The 27275-nt window shown below is 43.7% G+C and overlaps 1 protein-coding gene and 1 long non-coding RNA gene across 4 annotated transcripts in view; both read right to left on the bottom strand.

Moving 5' to 3' along the window:
* Positions 1–27275, bottom strand: part of LOC127929643 (uncharacterized) — a 133503-nt gene that overhangs the window by 92045 nt on the left and 14183 nt on the right. Inside the window, exon 2 of the mRNA XM_052517669.1 lies at positions 3988–4210. Within this exon, the coding sequence (XP_052373629.1) occupies positions 3988–4210 (223 nt within the window). The remainder of the gene's footprint in view (positions 1–3987; positions 4211–27275) is intronic.
* LOC127929649 (uncharacterized) lies at positions 25285–26185 on the bottom strand. 3 transcript variants are annotated; one of them, XR_008135698.1, is made up of 3 exons: positions 26120–26185; positions 25538–25674; positions 25285–25429 (listed from the first exon to the last, which is right to left on the bottom strand). It is a non-coding gene; the product is annotated as an uncharacterized LOC127929649 (long non-coding RNA). The 3 variants fall into 3 exon arrangements; XR_008135697.1 differs by lacking the exon at positions 26120–26185 and adding an exon at positions 26012–26087; XR_008135696.1 differs by lacking the exon at positions 26120–26185 and adding an exon at positions 25715–25806.

The following is a 27275-nucleotide window of genomic DNA, read 5'->3' on the forward strand; positions in this document are numbered from 1 at the left end:
TAACAGTCATTATACTGTTAACAAGACAGAGACAACAGACTAACAGTCATTATACTGTTAACAAGACATAGACAACAGTCTAACAGTCATTATACTGTTAACAAGACAGAGACAACAGACTAACAGTCATTATACTGTTAACAAGACAGAGACAACAGACTAACAGTCATTATACTGTTAACAAGACAGAGACAACAGACTAACAGTCATTATACTGTTAACAAGACAGAGACAACAGACTAACAGTCATTATACTGTTAACAAGACAGAGACAACAGACTAACAGTCATTATACTGTTAACAAGACAGAGACAACAGTCTAACAGTCATTATACTGTTAACAAGACAGAGACAACAGACTAACAGTAATCCCAGAATACTGTTTAACAAGACATAGACAACAGACTTCAGTCTCTATACTTTAACAAGACAGAGACATACAGACTAACAGTCATTATACTGTTAACAAGACAGAGACAACAGGCACAGTCATTATAATAAAAGACAGAGGCTTTTTGACTCTGTCATTATACTGTTTCACTAAGACAGAGACAACAGACTAATAGTCATTATACTGTTAACAAGACACTGAGACAACAGACTAACAGTCATTATAGGGCTTGGTAACAGACACTGAGACAACAGACAGTAACACCTCAACAGGTCATTATACTGTTAACAACTGAGACAACAGACTAACAGTCATTATACTGGTAACAAGACAGAGACAACAGACTAATAGTCATTATAGCAGGGCTTAACAAGACACTGAGACTCAGACAGTAACACCTCATTAGGGCTTGGTAACAGACACTGAGACAACAGACTAACAGTCACCTTATAGCAGGGCTTGGTAACAAGACAGAGACAACTGACTAACAGTCATTATAGGGCTTGGTAACAAGACACTGAGACAACAGACTAACAGTCATTATACTGTGGTAACAAGACAGAGACAACAGACAATAACAGTCATTATACTGGTAACAAGACAGAGACAACAGACTAACAGTCATTATAGTGAACAAGGGCTTAGTCATTCAGACACTAACAGATTATACTGTGAACAAGACAGAACAACCAGTCATTATAGGCTTGGTAACAAGACTATGAGATCTCTGCTACAATAACACTTCATAGCAGGGCTTGGTACAGACACTGAGATACTGCTACAATAACACCTCAGACAGCTTGACAACAGACTAACAGTCATTAGACTGTTAACAAGACATAGACAACAGACACAGTCATTATACTGCTAACAAGACAGAGACACCTCATAACAGTCATGGTACTGTTAACAAGACAGAGCAACAATAACAGTCATTAGGGCTTTAATCAGACACTGAGAACAGTCTTATACTGTTAACAAGACAGAGACAACAGACATTAGATACTGCTACAATAACAAGACAGGGAGACAACAGACTAATGAGATTATACTGTTAACAAGACATAACACCTCATTACAGGGCTTGTTAACAGACACTGTTAACAAGACAGAGATCTCAGACCAGTCATATAACACCTCATAGACAACAGGTCATTATACTGTTAACAAGACACTGAGACAACAATAACACCTCATACTGTTATCAGACAGATATCATTATACTGTTAACAAGACAGTAGACACCTCATTATAGGGCTTGTTAACAAGACAGAGACTCAGACTAACAGTCATTATACAGGGCTTAACAAGACAGAGACTCAGTCATTATAATAACAAGTTCACAGGGCTTGGTTCAGTCATTATAGATGTTAACAAGACAGAGACAACAACAAAATAATCATAGCAGGGCCAGACATGAGATCTTTATGTCTTGAATACCTTCATTTTGGTTCAGACACTTCTTCTCTGAAATAATGCTGTCGTTAGTGTCTGACCTCATGTCTTGATTTCAGACACTCCAGGATGTTGCTAAATAAATCATAGCAGGGCTTTTTGTTCCTCTGTGCCATTCATTCTGGAGTGTTCAGACACTATGAGATCTCTGCTACAATAACACCTCATAGCAGGGCTTGGTATCAGACACTGAGATCTCTGCTACAATAACACCTCATAGCAGGGCTTGGTATCAGACACTGAGATCTCTGCTACAATAACACCTCATAGCAGGGCTTGGTATCAGACACTGAGATCTCTGCTACAGTAACACCTCATAGCAGGGCTTGGTATCAGACACTGAGATCTCTCTACAATAACACCTCATAGCAGGGCTTGGTATCAGACACTGAGATCTCTGCTACACATAACACCTCATAGCAGGGCTTGGTATCAGACACTGAGATCTCTGCTACAATAACACCTCATAGCAGGGCTTGGTATCAGACACTGAGATCTCTGCTACAGTAACACCTCATAGCAGGGCTTGGTATCAGACACTGAGATCTCTGCTACAATAACACCTCATAGCAGGGCTTGGTATCAGACACTATGAGATCTCTGCTACAATAACACCTCATAGCAGGGCTTGGTATCAGACACTGAGATCTCTGCCACAATAACACCTCATAGCAGGGCTTGGTATCAGACACTGAGATCTCTGCCACAATAACACCTCATAGCAGGGCTTGGTATCAGCTATGAAACATAGATCTCCCAACAATACACACTGAGATCTCTGCTAGACAACAAACACCTCATAGCAGGGCTTGGTATCAGACACTGAGATCTCTGCTACAATAACAATACCTCATAGCAGGGCTTGGTATCAGACACTGAGATCTCTGATCTCCCAACAAACAGTCCCTCATGAAGCAGGGCTTGGTATCAGACACTGAGATCTCTGCTACAATAACAGTCCCTCATGAAACAGGGCTTAGTCTCAGACACTGAGATCTCTGAAACAGTAACTGACTCATAGATCTCCCAACAATACAGTCCCTCAATGAAACAGTGGATCTGACTATAGATCTCCCAACAATACAGTCCCTCTATGAAACAGTGGATCTGACTATAGATCTCCCAACAATACAGTCCCTCTATGAAACAGTGGATCTGACTATAGATCTCCCAACAATACAGTCCCTCTATGAAACAGTGGATCTGACTATAGATCTCCCAACAATACAGTCCCTCTATGAAACAGTGGATCTGACTATAGATCTCCCAACAATACAGTCCAGTGGATCTGACTATAGATCTCCAACAACAAACAGTGGATCTGACTATAGATCTCCCAACAATACAGTCCCTCTATGAAACAGTGGATCTGACTATAGATCTCCCAACAATACAGTCCCTCTATGAAACAGTGGTTCTGACTATAGATCTCCCAACAATACAGTCCCTCTATGAAACAGTGGTTCTGACTATAGATCTCCCAACAATACAGTCCCTCTATGAAACAGTGGATCTGACTATAGATCTCCCAACAATACAGTCCCTCTATGAAACAGTGGATCTGACTATAGATCTCCCAACAATACAGTCCCTGCATGAAACTGCTCTCTTTCTGTCACCACACTGACACAAACAAGACATTCATTGTGGGGAAAAAATGAAAGATGAACTTTAGCATCAGCACCATTGAAGCTCCCTCCTGGTGCTATTTACAGTATCTCTCTCGCTATTATCCGTCTCTCTCTCTCTCTCTCTCTCTCTCTCTCTCTCTCTCTCTCTCTCTCTCTCTCTCTCTCTCTCTCTCTCTCTCTCTCTCTCTCTCTGTCTCTCTGTCTCTCCTCTCTCTCTCTCTCTCTTCTGTCTCTGTCTCTCTCTCTTTCTCTCTCTCTCTCTCTCTCTCTCTCTCTCTGTCTCTCTCTCTCCTCTCTCTCTCTCTCTCTCTCTCTCTCTCTCTCTCTCTCTCTCTCTCTCTCTCTCTCTCTCTCTCTCTCTCTCTCTCTCTCTCTCTCCCTCTCTCTCTCTCTCTCTCTCTCTCCCTCTCTGTCTCTCTCTCTTTGTCTCTCTCTCTCTCCTCCCCCCCGCTCCGTCAAACAGACTTATTTCAAGGCCTTCTTTCCCCGGGGAGATCGGTTATTTCTTACCTCGTCCGGAAGTGTGCCGGATGTGGGTGTCCATCATACAAAGATAAAAAATCGTACTCCTCTTCCACGGCGAAAGATTGAAAAACGATGTGAATCCTGTTCATTTGTTCCGCTACGATGACCCAGGTACAGTTGGCACCGTTGGGATATCCGTACGGGAAACCTGGGCTTTCTATGGTACCGTTCTGTCCTTTTAACGTCCCTCCACACGTATTTATGAACCCTGGAAAGACAAGAGAACAAAAACCATGAGATCAGACACTTGTTTTTTACACTCAGAACATCATTTCTTCAACACTTCACACGTACAGGAAACACATTTCTTCAACACTCCACACGTACAGGAAACACATTTCTTCAACACTCCACACGTACAGGAAACACATTTCTTCAACTCTCCACACGTACAGGAAACACATTTCTTCAACACTCCACACGTACAGGAAACACATTTCTTCAACACTCCACACGTACAGGAAACACATTTCTTCAACACTCCACACGTACAGGAAACACATTTCTTCAACACTCCACACGTACAGGAAACACATTTCTTCAACACTCCACACGTACAGGAAACACATTTCTTCAACACTCCACACGTACAGGAAACACATTTCTTCAACACTCCACACGTACAGGAAACACATTTCTTCAACACTCCACACGTTACAGGAAACACATTTCTTCAACACTCCTCACGTACAGGAAACACATTTCTTCAACACTCCACACGTAAGAAACAGGAAACACATTTCTTCAACACTCCACACGTACAGGAAACACATTTCTTCAACACTCCACACGTACAGGAAACACATTTTGAACGCTCAACAACTTTATCCAATACACTGTGGCATTTCCCCCAATCCCCTTCACAGTAACACTGATGTTTTGAGACAAACAACAAGTCTGGGAAACAGCTGGTCTCTCTGGTCTGTACCTTCCCCACCCTACCCACTACCCACTCTCCTGGTCTGTACCTTCCCTTCCCCACCCACTACCCACTCTCCTGGAAACCATCCCTTCCCTGCCCTACCCACTACCCACTCTCCTGGTCTGTACCATCCCCACCCTACCCACTTCTCTGGTCTGTACCATCCCCACCCTACCAGGACCCTAACACCACTCTCCTGGTCTGTACCTACCCCACCCTAACTACCCACTCTCCTGGAAACACCTTCCCTTCCCTAACTACCCACTCTCCTGGTCTGTACCATCCCCAACCCACTACCCACTACCCACTCTCCTGGTCTGAACCTTCCCCATCCTACCCACTACCCACTCTCCTGGTCTGTACCTTCCCCATCCTACCCACTCTACTGGTCTGTACCTTCCCTTCCCTACCCACTCTCCTGGTCTGTACCTTCCCCATCCTACCCACTACCCACTACCCACTCTCCTGGTCTGTACCTTCCCCATCCTACCCACTACCCACTACCCACTCTACTGGTCTGTACCTTCCCCATCCTACCCACTACCCACTCTACTGGTCTGTACCTTCCCAATCCTACCCACTCTACTGGTCTGTACCTTCCCAATCCTACCCACTACCCCCTCAGGGTATTCCTAATACATGCACCAGTCTTCCCTCTTCTCTCTGCAGGCAGGCTGGCAAAACATCACTGCCTTGACAGGATGGGTCAGACACTGGTCAGACTACACTGGTCAGACTACACTGGTCAGACTACACTGGTTAGACTACACTGGTCAGACCACACTGGTCAGACTACACTGGTCAGACTACACTGGTCAGACTACACTGGTCAGACACTGGACAGACTACACTGGTCAGACCACACTGGTCAGACTACACTGGTTAGACTACACTGGTCAGACTACACTGGTCAGACTACACTGGTCAGACCACACTGGTTAGACTACACTGGTCAGACTACACTGGTCAGACTACACTGGTCAGACTACACTGGTCAGACCACACTGGTCAGACCACACTGGTCAGACTACACTGGTCAGACTACACTGGTCAGACTACACTGGTCAGACCACACTGGTTAGACTACACTGGTCAGACTACACTGGTCAGACCACACTGGTCAGACCACACTGGTCAGACACTGGACAGACTACACTGGTCAGACTACACTGGTTAGACTACACTGGTCAGACCACACTGGTCAGACTACACTGGTCAGACTACACTGGTTAGACTACACTGGTCAGACCACACTGGTCAGACACTGGACAGACTACACTGGTCAGACTACACTGGTCAGACTACACTGGTTAGACTACACTGGTCAGACCACACTGGTCAGACTACACTGGTCAGACACTGGTCAGACTACACTGGTTAGACTACACTGGTCAGACCACACTGGTCAGACCACACTGGTCAGACTACACTGGTTAGACTACACTGGTCAGACTACACTGGTCAGACCACACTGGTCAGACTACACTGGTCAGACCACACTGGTCAGACACACTGGTCAGACCACACTGGTCAGACACACACAGACCACACTGGTCAGACTACACTGGTCAGACCACACTGGTCACACCACACTGGTCAGACCACACACAGACTACACTGGTCAGACACACTGGTCAGACCACACTGGTCAGACTACACTGGTCAGACTACACTGGTCAGACCACACTGGTTAGACCACACTGGTCAGACACACACACTGGTCAGACACACTGGTCAGACACACTGGTCAGACTACACTGGTCAGACTACACTGGTCAGACACACTGGTCAGACTACACTGGTCAGACACTGGTCAGACCACACTGGTCAGACTACACTGGTCAGACCACACTGGTCAGACTACACTGGTCAGACTACACTGGTCAGACCACACTGGTCAGACTACACTGGTCAGACTACACTGGTCAGACTACAACTTTAATGCACAAACACACACAGACACACACACACAGACACACACACACACAGACACACACACACACAGACACACACACACAGACACACACACACAGACACACACACACAGACACATACACACACACAGACACACACAGACACACACACACAGACACACACACACAGACACACACACACACACACACACACACACACACACAGACACACACACACAGACACACACACACACAGCTTTGACACACACACACACAGACACACACACACAGACACACACACAGACACACACACACAGACACACACACACAGACACACAACACACACAGACACACACACACACAGACACACACACACAGACACACACACACACAGACACAACACACACACACACACAGACACACACAGACACACACACACACAGACACACACACACACAGACACACACACAGACACACACACACACACACACAGACACACACACACACAGACACACACACACAGACACACACACACAGACACACACACACACAGACACACCACACAGACACACACACACACAGACACACACACACAGACATAAACACACACAGACACACACACACAGACACACACACACAGACAGACACAACACAGACACAAACACACAACAGACACACACACAGACACACACACACACAGACACACACACACACAGACACACACACACACACACACACACACACACACACACAGACACACAGACACACAGACACACAGACACACACACACACACACACACACACACACACACACACACACACTTTGCCTATGACAAGGACAAGCCAAAGCTTAGCTGTTTTATTGAAAGGCAACTCTGCAAATTGTCTATTAATAAAAATCCAAGTGTAATTATGATGCTTTATCCCCCTTCACTGCCTCTCCCCTACAGGAGTAATTACCGTCCATCTAAATTAACAGGTCAATTATGTTGAGGTTTCCATTGTGTTGACCAGAAGACAGATTCTACTGTCTTCTCCCTTGAGATTCCAGTCTAGTTGGGTACCAACTGGCACCCTGTTTCCTCTACTGTGCATTTGGAAAAGCATTCAGACCCCCTTCCCCTTTTTACACATTTTGTTACGTTACAGCCTTATTCTAAAATTGATTGAATTTTTTTTGCCTCATCAATCTAGACACAATACCCCATAATGACATCACAATACCCCATAATGACATCACAATACCCCATAATGACATCACAATACCCCATAATGACAGGATTGTGTCGGGGAACAGATCTGGGGAAGGGTAACAAAAAATGTTTTCAGCATTGAAGGTCCCCAAGAACACAGTGGCCTCCATCATTCTGCAGTGTTGAAGGTCCCCAAGAACACAGTGGCCTCCATCATTCTGCAGTGTTGAAGGTCCCCAAGAACACAGTGGCCTCCATCATTCTGCAGCGTTGAAGGTCCCCAAGAACACAGTGGCCTCCATCATTCTGCAGTGTTGAAGGTCCCCAAGAACACAGTGGCCTCCATCATTCTGCAGCATTGAAGGTCCCCAAGAACACAGTGGCCTCCATCATTCTGCAGCGTTGAAGGTCCCCAAGAACACAGTGGCCTCCATCATTCTGCAGCGTTGAAGGTCCCCAAGAACACAGTGGCCTCCATCATTCTGCAGTGTTGAAGGTCCCCAAGAACACAGTGGCCTCCATCATTCTGCAGTGTTGAAGGTCCCCAAGAACACAGTGGCCTCCATCATTCTGCAGTGTTGAAGGTCCCCAAGAACACAGTGGCCTCCATCATTCTGCAGTGTTGAAGGTCCCCAAGAACACAGTGGCCTCCATCATTCTGCAGCATTGAAGGTCCCCAAGAACACAGTGGCCTCCATCATTCTGCAGCATTGAAGGTCCCCAAGAACACAGTGGCCTCCATCATTCTGCAGTGTTGAAGGTCCCCAAGAACACAGTGGCCTCCATCATTCTGCAGTGTTGAAGGTCCCCAAGAACACAGTGGCCTCCATCATTCTGCAGTGTTGAAGGTCCCCAAGAACACAGTGGCCTCCATCATTCTGCAGTGTTGAAGGTCCCCAAGAACACAGTGGCCTCCATCATTCTGCAGTGTTGAAGGTCCCCAAGAACACAGTGGCCTCCATCATTCTGCAGCATTGAAGCTCCCCAAGAACACAGTGGCCTCCATCATTCTGCAGCATTGAAGGTCCCCAAGAACACAGTGGCCTCCATCATTCTGCAGTGTTGAAGCTCCCCAAGAACACAGTGGCCTCCATTCTTAAATGGAAGAAGTTTGGAACCACCAAGACTCTTACTAGAGATGGCTGCCATGCAAAACTGAGCAATCGGGGGGAAAGGGCCTCGGTCAGGGAGGTGACCAAGAACCCGATGGTCACTCTGACAGAGCTCCCTAGTTCCTCTGTGGAGATGGGAGAAACTTCCAGAAGGACAACCATCTCTGCAGCACTCCAACAATCAGGCCTTTATGGTAGAGTGGCCAGACGGAAGCTACTCTTCAGTTAAAGGCACATGACAGCACTCTTGGAGATTGCCTAAAGGCACCTAAAGGACTCTGACACCATGAGAAACAAGATTCTCTGGTCTGATGAAACCAAGATGTAACTCTTTGGCCTGAATGCCAAGTGTGACATGTGGAGGAAACCGAGCAGCATCCCTACATGGTGGTGGCAGCTTCATGCTGTGGGGATGTTTTTCAGCGGCAGGAACGGGGAGACTAGTCGGGATCGAGGGACAGATGAAAGGAGCAAAGTTACAGAGAGATCCTTGATGAAAACCTGCTCCAGAGCGCTCAGGACCTCAGACAGAGCCGAAGGGTCACCAACAGGACAACGACCTTAAGTACACAGCCAAGACGAAGCAGAATTGGCTTTGGGACAAGTCTCTGAATGTCCTTGAGTGGCCCAGCCAGGGCCCTGACATTAACTCGATCGAAAATAGCTGTGCAGCGACGCTCCCCATCCAACCTGACAGAGCTTGAGAGGATCTGCAGAGAAGAATGGGAGAAACTCCCCAAATACAGGTGTGCCAAGCTTGTACCGTCATACCCAAGAAGACAGGAGGCAGTAACTGCTGCCAAAGGTGCTTCAACAAAGTCCTGAGTAAAGAGTCTGAATACTTATGTAATTGTGATATCATTTATTTATTTTTTATAAATTTGCTAAATTTTCTAATAACCAGTTTTCTCTTTGTCATTATAGGGGTTATTATGTGTAGACTGATGAGGGGGAAAAACAATGTAATCCATTTTAGAATAAGGCTGTAACTTAACTAAATGTGGAAAAAGAGGTCTGAATACTTTTCAAAGGCCCTTCATGTTGACCAGGGTCTATAGGGTAGTAGACTACTGTTGACCAGGGTAGTAGACTACTGTTGACTAGGGTCTATAGGGTAGTAGACTACTGTTGACCAGGGTCTATAGGGTAGTAGACTACTGTTGACCAGGGTCTATAGGGTAGAAGACTACTGTTGACCAGGGTCTATAGGGTAGTAGACTACTGTTGACCAGGGTCTATAGGGTAGTAGACTACTGTTGACCAGGGTCTATAGGGTAGAAGACTACTGTTGACCAGGGCCTATAGGGTAGTGGACTACTGTTGACCAGGGTAGTAGACTACTGTTGACCAGGGGTCTATAGGGTAGAATACTACTGTTGACCAGGGCCTATAGGGTAGTAGACTACTGTTGACCAGGGCCTATAGGGTAGTAGACTACTGTTGACCAGGGTCTATAGGGTAGTAGACTACTGTTGACCAGGGTCTATAGGGTAGTAGACTACTGTTGACCAGGGTAGTAGACTACTGTTGACCAGGGGTCTATAGGGTAGAAGACTACTGTTGACCAGGGCCTATAGGGTAGTAGACTACTGTTGACCAGGGTCTATAGGGTAGTAGACTACTGTTGACCAGGGTCTATAGGGTAGTAGACTACTGTTGACCAGGGCCTATAGGGTAGTAGACTACTGTTGACCAGGGTCTATAGGGTAGTAGACTACTGTTGACCAGGGTCTATAGGGTAGTAGACTACTGTTGACCAGGGTCTATAGGGTAGTAGACTACTGTTGACCAGGGTCTATAGGGTAGTAGACTACTGTTGACCAGGGTAGTAGACTACTGTTGACCAGGGCCTATAGGGTAGTAGACTACTGTTGACCAGGGTCTATAGGGTAGTAGACTACTGTTGACCAGGGTCTATAGGGTAGTAGACTACTGTTGACCAGGGTCTATAGGGTAGTAGACTACTGTTGACCAGGGCCTATAGGGTAGTAGACTACTGTTGACCAGGGTCTATAGGGTAGTAGACTACTGTTGACCAGGGTCTATAGGGTAGTAGACTACTGTTGACCAGGGTCTATAGGGTAGTAGACTACTGTTGACCAGGGTCTATAGGGTAGTAGACTACTGTTGACCAGGGCCTATAGGGTAGTAGACTACTGTTGACCAGGGTCTATAGGGTAGTAGACTACTGTTGACCAGGGCCCATATGGTAATAGACTACTGTTGACCAGGGTCTATAGGGTAGTAGACTACTGTTGACCAGGGTCTATAGGGTAGTAGACTACTGTTGACCAGGGTCCAGGGTAGTAGACTACTGTTGACCAGGGTCTATAGGGTAGTAGACTACTGTTGACCAGGGTCTATAGGGTAGTAGACTACTGTTGACCAGGGCCTATAGGGTAGTAGACTACTGTTGACCAGGGTCTATAGGGTAGTAGACTACTGTTGACCAGGGTCTATAGGGTAGTAGACTACTGTTGACCAGGGCCCATATGGTAATAGACTACTGTTGACCAGGGTCTATAGGGTAGTAGACTACTGTTGACCAGGGTCTATAGGGTAGTAGACTACTGTTGACCAGGGCCTATAGGGTAGTAGACTACTGTTGACCAGGGTCTATAGGGTAGTAGACTACTGTTGACCAGGGTCTATAGGGTAGTAGACTACTGTTGACCAGGGTCTATAGGGTAGTAGACTACTGTTGACCAGGGTAGTAGACTACTGTTGACCAGGGTAGTAGACTACTGTTGACCAGGGTCTATAGGGTAGTAGACTACTGTTGACCAGGGTCTATAGGGTAGTAGACTACTGTTGACCAGGGTCTATAGGGTAGTAGACTACTGTTGACCAGGGTCTATAGGGTAGTAGACTACTGTTGACCAGGGTCTATAGGGTAGTAGACTACTGTTGACCAGGGCCTATAGGGTAGTAGACTACTGTTGACCAGGGTCTATAGGGTAGTAGACTACTGTTGACCAGGGTCTATAGGGTAGTAGACTACTGTTGACCAGGGCCCACTATAGACCAGGGCCCATGGGGTAATAGATTAGGGAATAGGGTGCTATTTGGAATAGAGTCCGAATCAAACCTCAGGGGAGCAACTCTGATTGTGTGCGTAACTATTGAACAGCCAACAACCAATCAGCGCTGAAATAATTGGGTAGTGATGCTGCTAGATACTTGCTGTTTATCCGGGGAAGAAATACGAAATACGAAATAAAAAATGTACGCCAACACATCCCCAAATCCATTGAACAAGTGTAACTAAGAACATTAACACAGCTCAATGAGGAGCGCACAGGCCAAGGTTGAGTTGTCGCTGAGCTTAAATGATGTGACGCTGTGGACTATTCAAAAGGTGAGATTACATGTAGCTATTGTCCTTAGGGAGAGACTTTAACTCACAGCTCAACCTCTCTCTCTTCTCTCTCTTCTCTCTCTCTCTTCACTCTCTTTTTCTCTCTCCTTCCTCAACCTCTCTCTCTCTCTCCTCTCTCTCTTCTCTCCCCTCTCTCTTCTCCCCTCTCTCTTCTCTCCCCTCTCTCTTTCTCTCTCTCTCTCTCTCTCTCTTCTCTCTCTTCTCTCTCCTCTCTCTTCTCTCTCTTTTTCTCTCTCCTTCCTCAACCTCTCTCTCTCTCTCTTCTCTCTACTCTCTTCTCTCCTCTCTCTTCTCTCTCTTCTCTTCTCTCTCTTCTCTCTCTTCTCTCTCTCTTCTCTCTCTCCTCTCTCTTGTCTCTCTCTCTTCTCTCTCCTCTCTCTTCTCTCTTTTTCTCTCTCCTTCCTCAACCTCTCTCTCTTCTCTCTCTCTTCTCTCTCTTTTTCTCTCTCCTTCCTCAAATCTCTCGCTCTCTCTCCCCTTCCCTCTTTATCTCTCCCTCCCTTCATCTCTGAGTAAGCCATCTATTATGTGCATTTGAATCAGGTTCCTTCTCAACACAGCAGTGAATTAAAAACGCTTGTAATGTCTTCCACGCTGGCGTTTCTATAAAACCTTTTGTATCTATAAAAATAAATTGTAAACATTTATCTTGTTTATTCAACTTCAAAGGAAACACATGAACAAGCATGCTGGTCTTTCAGAGGAGAGGACATGCATGAATTCCATGAAGCTGTGTTTTGTGGAACAGTATGTGTTCATTTGTGGGTTAATGCCATTGCAGAAGGCTTCGTGCTCCTTTCATCCATCAGCCCAATAATCTAGATTATACAGAGTTCTCCCTGGGGCAGCCGAAGACACACAAAGACAGAGATCCATGAAACCGACGCCTACCACTAAAACATTTCAAATGAAACCGTTATTTGGCCTTGATATTTAAAGGGGAGATATCATTATAGTCTATTGATTTGGTATATTTTCAAGTATGTGTACACCCAGCTATACTGGTCTATAACCTTATCCTTACAGCTATACTGGTCTATAACCTTATCCTTACAGCTATATCACACCCAGTTATACTGGTCTATAACCTTATCCTTACAGCTATACTGGTCTATAACCTTATCCTTACAGCTATATCACACCCAGCTATACTGGTCTATAACCTTATCCTTACAGCCATATCACACCCAGCTATACTGGTCTATAACCTTATCCTTACAGCTATATCACACCCAGTTATACTGGTATATAACCTTATCCTTACAGCTATATCACACCCAGCTATACTGGTCTATAACCTTATCCTTACAGCTATATCACACCCAGCTATACTGGTCTATAACCTTATCCTTACAGCCATATCACACCCAGCTATACTGGTCTATAACCTTATCCTTACAGCTATACTGGTCTATAACCTTATCCTTACAGCTATATCACACCCAGTTATACTGGTCTATAACCTTATCCTTACAGCCATATCACACCCAGCTATACTGGTCTATAACCTTATCCTTACAGCTATATCACACCCAGCTATACTGGTCTATAACCTTATCCTTACAACCATATCACACCCAGCTATACTGGTCTATAACCTTATCCTTACAGGCATATCACACCCAGCTATACAGGTCTATAACCTTATCCTTACAGCTATACTGGTCTATAACCTTATCCTTACAGCTATATCACACCCAGTTATACTGGTCTATAACCTTATCCTTACAGCTATACTGGTCTATAACCTTATCCTTACAGCTATATCACACCCAGTTATACTGGTCTATAACCTTATCCTTACAGCCATATCACACCCAGCTATACTGGTCTATAACCTTATCCTTACAGCTATATCACACCCAGCTATACTGGTCTATAACCTTATCCTTACAGCTATATCACACCCAGCTATACTGGTCTATAACCTTATCCTTACAGCTATATCACACCCAGCTATACTGGTCTATAACCCATATCCAGCTATACTGGCTTACAGCTATATCACACCCAGTTATACTGGTCTATAACCTTATCCAGCTATATCACACCCAGCTATACTGGTCTATAACCTTATCCTTACACCCAGCTATACTGGTCTATAACCTTATCCTTACAGCTATATCACACCCAGCTATACTGGTCTATAACCTACAGATATATCTATAACCTTACCCAGCTATACTGGTCTATAACCTTATCCTTACAGCCATATCACACCCAGCTATACTGGTCTATAACCTTATCCTTACAGCTATATCACACCCAGCTATACTGGTCTATAATCACACCCAGTTTATACTTATAACCTTATCCTTACAGCTATATCACACCCAGCTATACTGGTCTATAACCTTATCCTTACAGCTATATCACACCCAGTTATACTGGTGATATAACCTTATCCTATACAGCTATATCACACCCAGCTATACTGGTCTATAACCTTATCCTTACAGCTATACTGGTCTATCACACCTGGCTATACTGGTCTATAACCTTATCCTTACAGATATAACCCAACTTACTGGTCTATAAATCTTACAGCTATATCACACCCAGCTATACTGGTCTATAACCTTATCCTTACAGCTATATCACTTATCCCAGTTATACTGGTCTATAACCTTACCTATCAGTTATACTGGTCTATAACCTTATCCTTACAGCTATATCACACCCAGTTATACTGGTCTATAACCTTATCCTTACAGCTATATCACACCCAGCTATACTGGTCTATAACCTTATCCTTACAGCCATATCACACCCAGCTATACTGGTCTATAACCTTATCCTTACAGCTATATCACACCCAGCTATACTGGTCTATAACCTTATCCTTACAGCTATATCACACCCAGCTATACTGGTCTATAACCTTATCCTAGCTATATCACACCCAGTTATACTGGTCTATAACCTTATCCTTACAGCTATATCACACCCAGTTATACTGGTCTATAACCTTATCCTTACAGCCATATCACACCCAGCTATACTGGTCTATAACCTTATCCTTACAGCTATATCACCCAGTTATACTGGTCTATAACCTTAGCTATATACTGGTCTATAACCTTATCCTTACAGCTATATCACACCCAGTTATACTGGTCTATAACCTTATCCTTACAGCTATATCACACCCAGTTATACTGGTCTATAACCTTATCCTTACAGCTATATCACACCCAGCTATACTGGTCTATAACCTTATCCTTACAGCCATATCACACCCAGCTATACTGGTCTATAACCTTATCCTTACAGCTATATCACACCCAGCTATACTGGTCTATAACCTTATCCTTACAGCTATATCACACCCAGCTATACTGGTCTATAACCTTATCCTTACAGCCATATCACACCCAGTTATACTGGTCTATAACCTTATCCTTACAGCTATATCACACCCAGCTATACTGGTCTATAACCTTATCCTTACAGCCATATCACACCCAGTTATACTGGTCTATAACCTTATCCTTACAGCTATATCACACCCAGCTATACTGGTCTATAACCTTATCCTTACAGCTATATCACACCCAGCTATACTGGTCTATAACCTTATCCTTACAGCTATATCACACCCAGTTATACTGGTCTATAACCTTATCCTTACAGCTATATCACCTTATCCCCAGCTATACTATACTGGTCTATAACCTTATCCTTACAGCTATATCACACCCAGCTATACTGGTCTATAACCTTATCCTTACAGCTATATCACACCCAGTTATACTGGTCTATAACCTTATCCTTACAGCCATATCACACCCAGCTATACTGGTCTATAACCTTATCCTTACAGCTATATCACACCTAGCTATACTGGTCTATAACCTTATCCTTACAGCTATATCACACCCAGTTATACTGATCTATAACCTTATCCTTACAGCCATATCACACCCAGTTATACTGGTCTATAACCTTATCCTATAACCTTATACAGCATATACAGCTTATATATCACACCCAGCTATACTGGTCACCCAGCTATACTGGTCTATAACCTTATCCTTACAGCTATATCACACCCAGCTATACTGGTCTATAACCTTATCCTTACAGCTATATCACACCCAGCTATACTGGTCTATAACCTTATCCCAGCCATATCACACCCAGCTATACTGGTCTATAACCTTATCCTTACAGCTATACTGGTCTATAACCTTATCCTTACATCACACCCAGTTATATCTATAACCTTACACCCAGCTATACTGGTCTATAACCTTATCCTTACAGCTATATCACACCCAGCTATACTGGTCTATAACCTTATCCTTACAGCTATATCACACCCAGCTATACTGGTCTATAACCTTATCCTTACAGCTATATCACACCCAGCTATACAGGTCTATAACCTTATCCTTACAGCTATATCACACCCAGCTATACTGGTCTATAACCTTATCCTTACAGCTATATCACACCCAGTTATACTGGTCTATAACCTTATCAGCTATATACAGCTATACTGGTCTATAACCTTATCCTTACAGCTATATCACACCCAGTTATACTGGTCTATAACCTTATCCTTACAGCTATATCACACCCAGTTATACTGGTCTATAACCTTATCCTTACAGCTATATCACACCCAGCTATACTGGTCTATAACCTTATCCTTACAGCTATATCACACCCAGTTATACTGGTCTATAACCTTATCCTTACAGCTATATCACACCCAGTTATACTGGTCTATAACCTTATCCTTACAGCCATATCACACCCAGTTATACTGGTCTATAACCTTATCCTTACAGCCATATCACACCCAGCTATACTGGTCTATAACCTTATCCTTACAGCTATATCTGGTCTATAACCCAGCATATCACACCCAGTTATACTGGTCTATAACCTTATCCTTACAGCTATATCACACCCAGCTATACTGGTCTATAACCTTATCCTTACAGCTATATCCCAGTTATACTGGTCTATAACCTTATCATATCACACCCAGCTATACTGGTCTATAACCTTATCTTACAGCTATACAGCTATAATATATCACACCCAGCTATACTGGTCTATAACCTTATCCTTACAGCTATATCACACCCAGCTATACTGGTCTATAACCTTATCCTTACAGCTATATCACACCCAGCTATACTGGTCTATAACCTTATCCTTACAGCTATATCACACCCAGCTATACTGGTCTATAACCTTATCCTTACAGCTATATCACACCCCCCAGCTATACTGGTCTATAACCTTATCCTTACAGCCATATCACACCCAGTTATACTGGTCTATAACCTTATCCTTACAGCTATATCACACCCAGCTATACTGGTCTATAACCTTATCCTTACAGCTATATCACACCCAGCTATACTGGTCTATAACCTTATCCTTACAGCTATATCACACCCAGTTATACTGGTCTATAACCTTATCCTTACAGCTATATCACACCCAGCTATACTGGTCTATAACCTTATCCTTACAGCTATATCACACCCAGCTATACTGGTCTATAACCTTATCCTTACAGCTATATCACACCCAGTTATACTGGTCTATAACCTTATCCTTACAGCCATATCACACCCAGCTATACTGGTCTATAACCTTATCCTTACAGCCATATCACACCCAGTTATACTGGTCTATAACCTTATCCTTACAGCCATATCACACCCAGTTATACTGGTCTATAACCTTATCCTTACAGCCATATCACACCCAGTTATACTGGTCTATAACCTTATCCTTACAGCAGCTATATATAACCTTATCCCAGCTATATATTATACTGGTCTATAACCTTATCCTTACAGCTATATCACACCCAGCTATACTGGTCTATAACCTTATCCTTACAGCCATATCACACCCAGCTATACTGGTCTATAACCTTATCCTTACAGCTATATCACACCCAGCTATACTGGTCTATAACCTTATCCTTACAGCCATATCACACCCAGCTATACTGGTCTATAACCTTATCCTTACAGCTATATCACACCCAGCTATACTGGTCTATAACCTTATCCTTACAGCTATATCACACCCAGCTATACTGGTCTATAACCTTATCCTTACAGCTATATCACACCCAGTTATACTGGTCTATAACCTTATCCTTACAGCTATATCACACCCAGCTATACTGGTCTATAACCTTATCCTTACAGCCATATCACACCCAGCTATACTGGTCTATAACCTTATCCTTACAGCTATATCACACCCAGTTATACTGGTCTATAACCTTATCCTTACAGCTATATCACACCCAGCTATACTGGTCTATAACCTTATCCTTACAGCTATATCACACCCAGCTATACTGGTCTATAACCTTATCCTTACAGCTATATGTCACCTAGCTATACTCGTCTATAACCTTATCCTTACAGCTATATCACACCCAGCTATACTGGTCTATAACCTTATCCTTACAGCTATATCACACCCAGTTATACTGGTCTATAACCTTATCCTTACAGCTATATCACACCCAGCTATACTGGTCTATAACCTTATCCTTACAGCCATATCACACCCAGTTATACTGGTCTATAACCTTATCCTTACAGCTATATCACACCCAGCTATACTGGTCTATAACCTTATCCTTACAGCTATATCACACCCAGTTATACTGGTCTATAACCTTATCCTTACAGCTATATCACACCCAGTTATACTGGTCTATAACCTTATCCTTACAGCTATATCACACCCAGCTATACTGGTCTATAACCTTATCCTTACAGCTATATCACACCCAGCTATACTGGTCTATAACCTTATCCTTACAGCTATATCACACCCACTGGTCTATAATACTGGTCTATAACCTTATCCTTACAGCCATATCACACCCAGTTATACTGGTCTATAACCTTATCCTTACAGCTATATCACACCCAGTTATACTGGTCTATAACCTTATCCTTACAGCCATATCACACCCAGTTATACTGGTCTATAACCTTATCCTTACAGCTATATCACACCCAGTTATACTGGTCTATAACCTTATCTTTACAGCTATATCACACCCAGCTATACTCGTCTGTAACCTTATCCTGACAGCTATATCACACCCAGCTATACTGGTCTATAACCTTATCCTTACAGCTATGTCACACCCAGTTATACTGGTCTATAACCTTATCCTTACAGCCATATCACACCCAACAATACTGGTCTATAACCTTATCCTTACAGCCATATCACATCCAGTTATACTGGTCTATAACCTTATCCTTACAGCCATATCACATCCAGTTATACTGGTCTATAACCTTATCCTTACAGCCATATCACACCCAGTTATACTGGTCTATAACCTTATCCTTACAGCCATATCACACCCAGCTATACTGGTCTATAACCTTATCCTTACAGCTATATCACACCCAGCTATACTGGTCTATAACCTTATCCTTACAGCCATATCACACCCAGCTATACTGGTCTATAACCTTATCCTTACAGCTATATCACACCCAGCTATACTGGTCTATAACCTTATCCTTACAGCTATATCACACCCAGCTATACTGGTCTATAACCTTATCCTTACAGCTATATCACACCCAGCTATACTGGTCTATAACCTTATCCTTACAGCCATATCACACCCAGCTATACTGGTCTATAACCTTATCCTTACAGCTATATCACACCCAGTTATACTGGTCTATAACCTTATCCTTACAGCTATATCACACCCAGCTATACTGGTCTATAACCTTATCCTTACAGCTATATCACACCCAGCTATACTGGTCTATAACCTTATCCTTACAGCCATATCACACCCAGTTATACTGGTCTATAACCTTATCCTTACAGCCATATCACACCCAGCTATACTGGTCTATAACATTATCCTTACAGCCATATCACACCCAGTTATACTGGTCTATAACCTTATCCTTACAGTCTATATATCAGCTATATCACACCCCCCAGCTATACTGGTCTATAACCTTATCCTTACAGCCATATCACACCCAGTTATACTGGTCTATAACCTTATCCTTACAGCTATATCACACCCAGCTATACTGGTCTATAACCTTATCCTTACAGCTATATCACACCCAGCTATACTGGTCTATAACCTTATCCTGACAGCTATATCACACCCAGTTATACTGGTCTATAACCTTATCCTTACAGCTATATCACACCCAGCTATACTGGTCTATAACCTTATCCTTACAGCTATATCACACCCAGCTATACTGGTCTATAACCTTATCCTTACAGCTATATCACACCCAGTTATACTGGTCTATAACCTTATCCTTACAGCCATATCACACCCAGTTATACTGGTCTATAACCTTATCCTTACAGCCATATCACACCCAGTTATACTGGTCTATAACCTTATCCTTACAGCCATATCACACCCAGTTATACTGGTCTATAACCTTATCCTTACAGCCATATCACACCCAGTTATACTGGTCTATAACCTTATCCTTACAGCCATATCACACCCAGCTATACTGGTCTATAACCTTATCCTTACAGCTATATCACACCCAGCTATACTGGTCTATAACCTTATCCTTACAGCCATATCACACCCAGCTATACTGGTCTATAACCTTATCCTTACAGCTATATCACATCCCAGCTATACTGGTCTATAACCTTATCCTTACAGCTATATCACACCCAGCTATACTGGTCTATAACCTTATCCTTACAGCTATATCACACCCAGCTATACTGGTCTATAACCTTATCCTTACAGCCATATCACACCCAGCTATACTGGTCTATAACCTTATCCTTACAGCTATACTGGTCTATAACCTTATATCACAGTCCCAGTTATACTGGTCTATAACCTTATCCTTACAGCCATATCACACCCAGTTATACTGGTCTATAACCTTATCCTTACAGCCATATCACACCCAGCTATACTGGTCTATAACCTTATCCTTACAGCTATATCACACCCAGCTATACTGGTCTATAACCTTATCCTTACAGCCATATCACACCCAGCTATACTGGTCTATAACCTTATCCTTACAGCTATATCACACCCAGCTATACTGGTCTATAACCTTATCCTTACAGCCATATCACACCCAGCTATACTGGTCTATAACCTTATCCTTACAGCCATATCACACCCAGCTATACTGGTCTATAACCTTATCCTTACAGCTATATCACACCCAGCTATACTGGTCTATAACCTTATCCTTACAGCTATATCACACCCAGCTATACTGGTCTATAACCTTATCCTTACAGCTATATCACACCCAGTTATACTGGTCTATAACCTTATCCTTACAGCCATATCACACCCAGCTATACTGGTCTATAACCTTATCCTTACAGCTATATCACACCCAGCTATACTGGTCTATAACCTTATCCTTACAGCCATATCACACCCAGCAATACTGGTCTATAACCTTATCCTTACAGCTATATCACGCCCAGCTATACTGGTCTATAACCTTATCCTTACAGCTATATCACACCCAGTTATACTGGTCTATAACCTTATCCTTACAGCCATATCACACCCAGCTATACTGGTCTATAACCTTATCCTTACAGCCATATCACTCCCAGCTATACTGGTCTATAACCTTATCCTTACTGCTATATCACACCCAGCAATACTGGTCTATAACCTTATCCTTACAGCTATATCACACCCAGCTATACTGGTCTATAACCTTATCCTTACAGCTATATCACACCCAGTTATACTGGTCTATAACCTTATCCTTACAGCTATATCACACCCAGCTATACTGGTCTATAACCTTATCCTTACAGCCATATCACACCCAGCTATACTGGTCTATAACCTTATCCTTACAGCTATATCACACCCAGCTATACTGGTCTATAACCTTATCCTTACAGCCATATCACACCCAGCTATACTGGTCTATAACCTTATCCTTACAGCTATATCACACCCAGTTATACTGGTCTATAACCTTATCCTTACAGCCATATCACACCCAGCTATACTGGTCTATAACCGTATCCTTACAGCTATACTGGTCTATAACCTTATCCTTACAGCTATATCACACCCAGTTATACTGGTCTATAACCTTATCCTTACAGCTATATCACACCCAGCTATACTGGTCTATAACCTTATCCTTACAGCTATATCACACCCAGTTATACTGGTCTATAACCTTATCCTTACAGCCATATCACACCCAGCTATACTGGTCTATAACCTTATCCTTACAGCCATATCACACCCAGCTAAACTGGTCTATAACCTTATCCTTACAGCTATATCTCACCTAACTATACTCGTCTATAACCTTATCCTTACAGCCATATCACACCCAGCTATACTGGTCTATAACCTTATCCTTACAGCTATATCACACCCAGTTATACTGGTCTATAACCTTATCCTTACAGCTATATCACACCCAGCTATACTGGTATATAACCTTACCCTTACAGCCATATCACACCCAGTTATACTGGTCTATAACCTTATCCTTACAGCTATATCACACCTAGCCATACTGGTCTATAACCTTATCCTTACAGCTATATCACACCCAGTTATACTGGTCTATAACCTTATCCTTACAGCCATATCACACCCAGCTATACTGGTCTATAACCTTATCCTTACAGCTATATCACACCCAGCTATACTGGTCTATAACCTTATCCTTACAGCCATATCACACCCAGCTATACTGGTCTATAACCTTATCCTTACAGCCATATCACACCCAGCTATACTGGTCTATAACCTTATCCTTACAGCCATATCACACCCAGCTATACTGGTCTATAACCTTATCCTTACAGCCATATCACACCCAGTTATACTGGTCTATAACCTTATCCTTACAGCCATATCACACCCAGTTATACTGGTCTATAACCTTATCCTTGCAGCTATATCACACCCAGCTATACTGGTCTATAACCTTATCCTTGCAGGTATACTGGTCTATAACCTTATCCTTACAGCTATATCACACCCAGTTATACTGGTCTATAACCTTATCCTTACAGCTATATCACACCCAGCTATACTGGTCTATAACCTTATCCTTACAGCTATATCACACCCAGTTATACTGGTCTATAACCTTATCCTTACAGCCATATCACACCCAGTTATACTGGTCTATAACCTTATCCTTACAGCCATATCACACCCAGTTATACTGGTCTATAACCTTATCCTTACAGCTATATCAACCCTTATACTGGTCTATAACCTTATCCTTACATCACACCCAGCTATACTGGTCTATAACCTTATCCTTACAGCTATATCACACCCAGCTATACTGGTCTATAACCGTATCCTTACAGCTATATCACACCCAGCTATACTGGTCTATAACCGTATCCTTACAGCTATATCACACCCAGTTATACTGGTCTATAACCGTATCCTTACAGCTATATCACACCCAGCTATACTGGTCTATAACCTTATCCTTACAGCTATAACACACCCAGTTATATTGGTCTATAACCTTATCCTTACAGCCATATCACACCCAGTTATACTGGTCTATAACCTTATCCTTATCCTTATCCGTCCAGTCCCATTGATAGAATGGATTGTAGTCCAGTCCCATTGATAGAATGGATTGTAGTCCAGTCCCATTGATAGAATGGATTGTAGTCCAGTCCCATTGATAGAATGGATTGTAGTCCAGTCCCTTTGATAGAATGGATTGTAGTCCAGTCCCATTGATAGAATGGATTGTAGTCCAGTCCCATTGATAGAATGGATTGTAGTCCAGTCCCATTGATAGAATGGATTCTAGTCCAGTCCCTTTGATAGAATGGATTGTAGTCCAGTCCCTTTGATAGAATGGATTGTAGTCCAGTCCCTTTGATAGAATGGATTGTAGTCCAGTCCCTTTGATAGAATGGATTGTAGTCCAGTCCCTTTGATAGAATGGATTGTAGTCCAGTCCCTTTGATAGAATGGATTGTAGTCCAGTCCCTTTGATAGAATGGATTGTCGTCCAGTCCCTTTGATAGAATGGATCATCCCTTTGTCGTGTTGTGAAAAGTAAAACGTTTCCCAGATTCTAAGATCTGACACACACACACACACACACACACACACACACACACACACACACACACACACACACACACACACACACACACACACACACACACACACACACACACACACACACACACACACACACACACACACACACCTCTCCTCTAGATCTATAGTTCTATCATATGGATATTGTAAAAGCATCAAACGTACAGTACACTCCTGGGAAATGGTCATTCCACCCTCTATCAGCTGTTGCCCCTATATTTCCTTCCAGTTATATGACAATAGCTATAAACATATACAACCCATTTCCTGGAGAGAAAAAACCCCATCTCAGATATGTCCTTATGAAACTTTGGCCTTCCAAAAGCACAACAGAACACAGGACACTAAACACTGGAACAAATCAAATGTATTTAAAGTGCTGTACAGAAACCTAGCCTAAAACCCCCAAACAGCAAGAAATGCACGTGTAGAAACACGTTTGCTAGGAAAAACTCCCTAGAAAGGCCAGAACCTAGAAAGAAACCTTGAGAGGAACCAGGCTATGAGGGGTGGAGATTATAAACGTAGAGAGGAACCAGGCTATGTGGGGGTGGAGATTATAAACCTAGAGAGGAACCAGGCTATGTGGGGTGGAGATTATAAACCTAGAGAGTAACCAGGCTATGAGGGGTGGAGATTATAAACCTAGAGAGGAACCAGGCTATGTGGGGTGGCCAGTCCTCTTCTGGCTGTGCCGGGTGGAGATTATAAACCTAGAGAGGAACCAGGCTATGAGGGGTGGCCAGTCCTCTTCTGGCTGTGCCGGGTGGAGATTATAAACCTAGAGAGGAACCAGGCTATGAGGGGTGGCCAGTCCTCTTCTGGCTGTTCCGGGTGGAGATTATAAACCTAGAGAGGAACCAGGCTATGAGGGGTGGAGATTATAAACCTAGAGAGGAACCAGGCTATGAGGGGTGGCCAGTCCTCTTCTGGCTGTGCCGGGTGGAGATTATAAACCTAGAGAGGAACCAGGCTATGAGGGGTGGGCCAGTCCTCTTCTGGCTGTGCCGGGTGGAGATTATAAACCTAGAGAGGAACCAGGCTATGAGGGGTGGAGATTATAAACCTAGAGAGGAACCAGGCTATGAGGGGTGGCCAGTCCTCTTCTGGCTGTGCCGGGTGGAGATTATAAACCTAGAGAGTAACCAGGCTATGAGGGGTGGAGACTATAAACCTAGAGAGTAACCAGGCTATGAGGGGTGGAGATTATAAACCTAGAGAGTAACCAGGCTATGAGGGGTGGAGACTATAAACCTTGAGAGGAACCAGGCTATGAGGGGTGGGCCAGTCCTCTTCTGGCTGTGCCGGGTGGAGATTATAAACCTAGAGAGTAACCAGGCTATGAGGGGTGGAGATTATAAACCTAGAGAGGAACCAGGCTATGAGGGGTGGCCAGTCCTCTTCTGGCTGTGCCGGGTGGAGATTATAAACCTAGAGAGTAACCAGGCTATGAGGGGTGGAGATTATAAACCTAGAGAGGAACCAGGCTATGAGGGGTGGCCAGTCCTCTTCTGGCTGTGCCGGGTGGAGATTATAAACCTGGAGAGTAACCAGGCTAAGAGGGGTGGAGACTATAAACCTAGAGAGGAATCAGGCTATGAGGGGTGGCCAGTCCTCTTCTGGCTGTTCCGGGTGGAGATTATAAACCTAGAGAGGAACCAGACTATGAGGAGTGGGCCAGTCCTCTTCTGGCTGTTCCGGGTGGAGATTAAAACAGAACATGGCCAAGATGTTCAAATGTTGATAGATGACCAGCAGGGTCAGATAATAATAATCACAGTGGTCGTACCTCACGAGTCTGTCACTAGAATGTATAGAAGTACGGTAAGATATTCCATTTGGAAATAACACCCAAAACAATGACTTCAGGCTACTTGAGGAATCTATCTATATAACTTAGAATTCAGGGCTCTGGAATATTCCATTTGAAGTCGAGAAATTTCTCCCAATGAACTCAAGATCACAACACTCGATCTGAATATCTCTACTGGACAAGGACATTACTGCTGACGTTGTTTAGAATTTGGCGGTCCAGTGTGTGTGTGTGTGTGTGTGTGTGTGTGTGTGTGTGTGTGTGTGTGTGTGTGTGTGTGTGTGTGTGTGTGTGTGTGTGTGTGTGTGTGTGTGTGTGTGTGTGTGTGTGTGTGTGTGTGTGTGTGTGTGTGTGTGTGTGTGTGTGTGCGTGCGTGCGTGTGTGCGTGCGTGCGTGCGTGCGTGTCTATGCGTGTGCGTGCGTGCTGTGCGTGCGTGCGTGTGTGTGTGTGCGCGTGTGCGTGTGTGTGTGCCTTTGTGCGTGCGTGCGTGCCTGCGCATATGTGTACCTGAGTGCCTGTGTGTGAAACAGAGAGCGAGAGAGAGAGAGAGAGAGAGAGCGTGAGAGAGCGTGAGAGAGCGTGAGAGAGACTGGAGAGAGAGTGAGTGAGAGAGACAGAGAGGTTGAGACAGACAGAGACAGACAGAGAGAATGAGAGAGAGACTGAGAGAGAGAGAGAGAGAGAGAGAGAGAGAGAGAGAGAGAGAGAGAGTGACAGAGAGAGACAGAGAGGTTGAGACAGACAGAGACAGACAGAGAGAGAATGAGAGAGAGAGTGAGAGAGAGAGAGAGAGAGAGAGAGAGAGAGAGAGAG

This window comes from Oncorhynchus keta, unplaced genomic scaffold (assembly GCF_023373465.1).
Source record: "Oncorhynchus keta strain PuntledgeMale-10-30-2019 unplaced genomic scaffold, Oket_V2 Un_scaffold_9339_pilon_pilon, whole genome shotgun sequence".
NCBI lineage: Eukaryota > Metazoa > Chordata > Actinopteri > Salmoniformes > Salmonidae > Oncorhynchus > Oncorhynchus keta.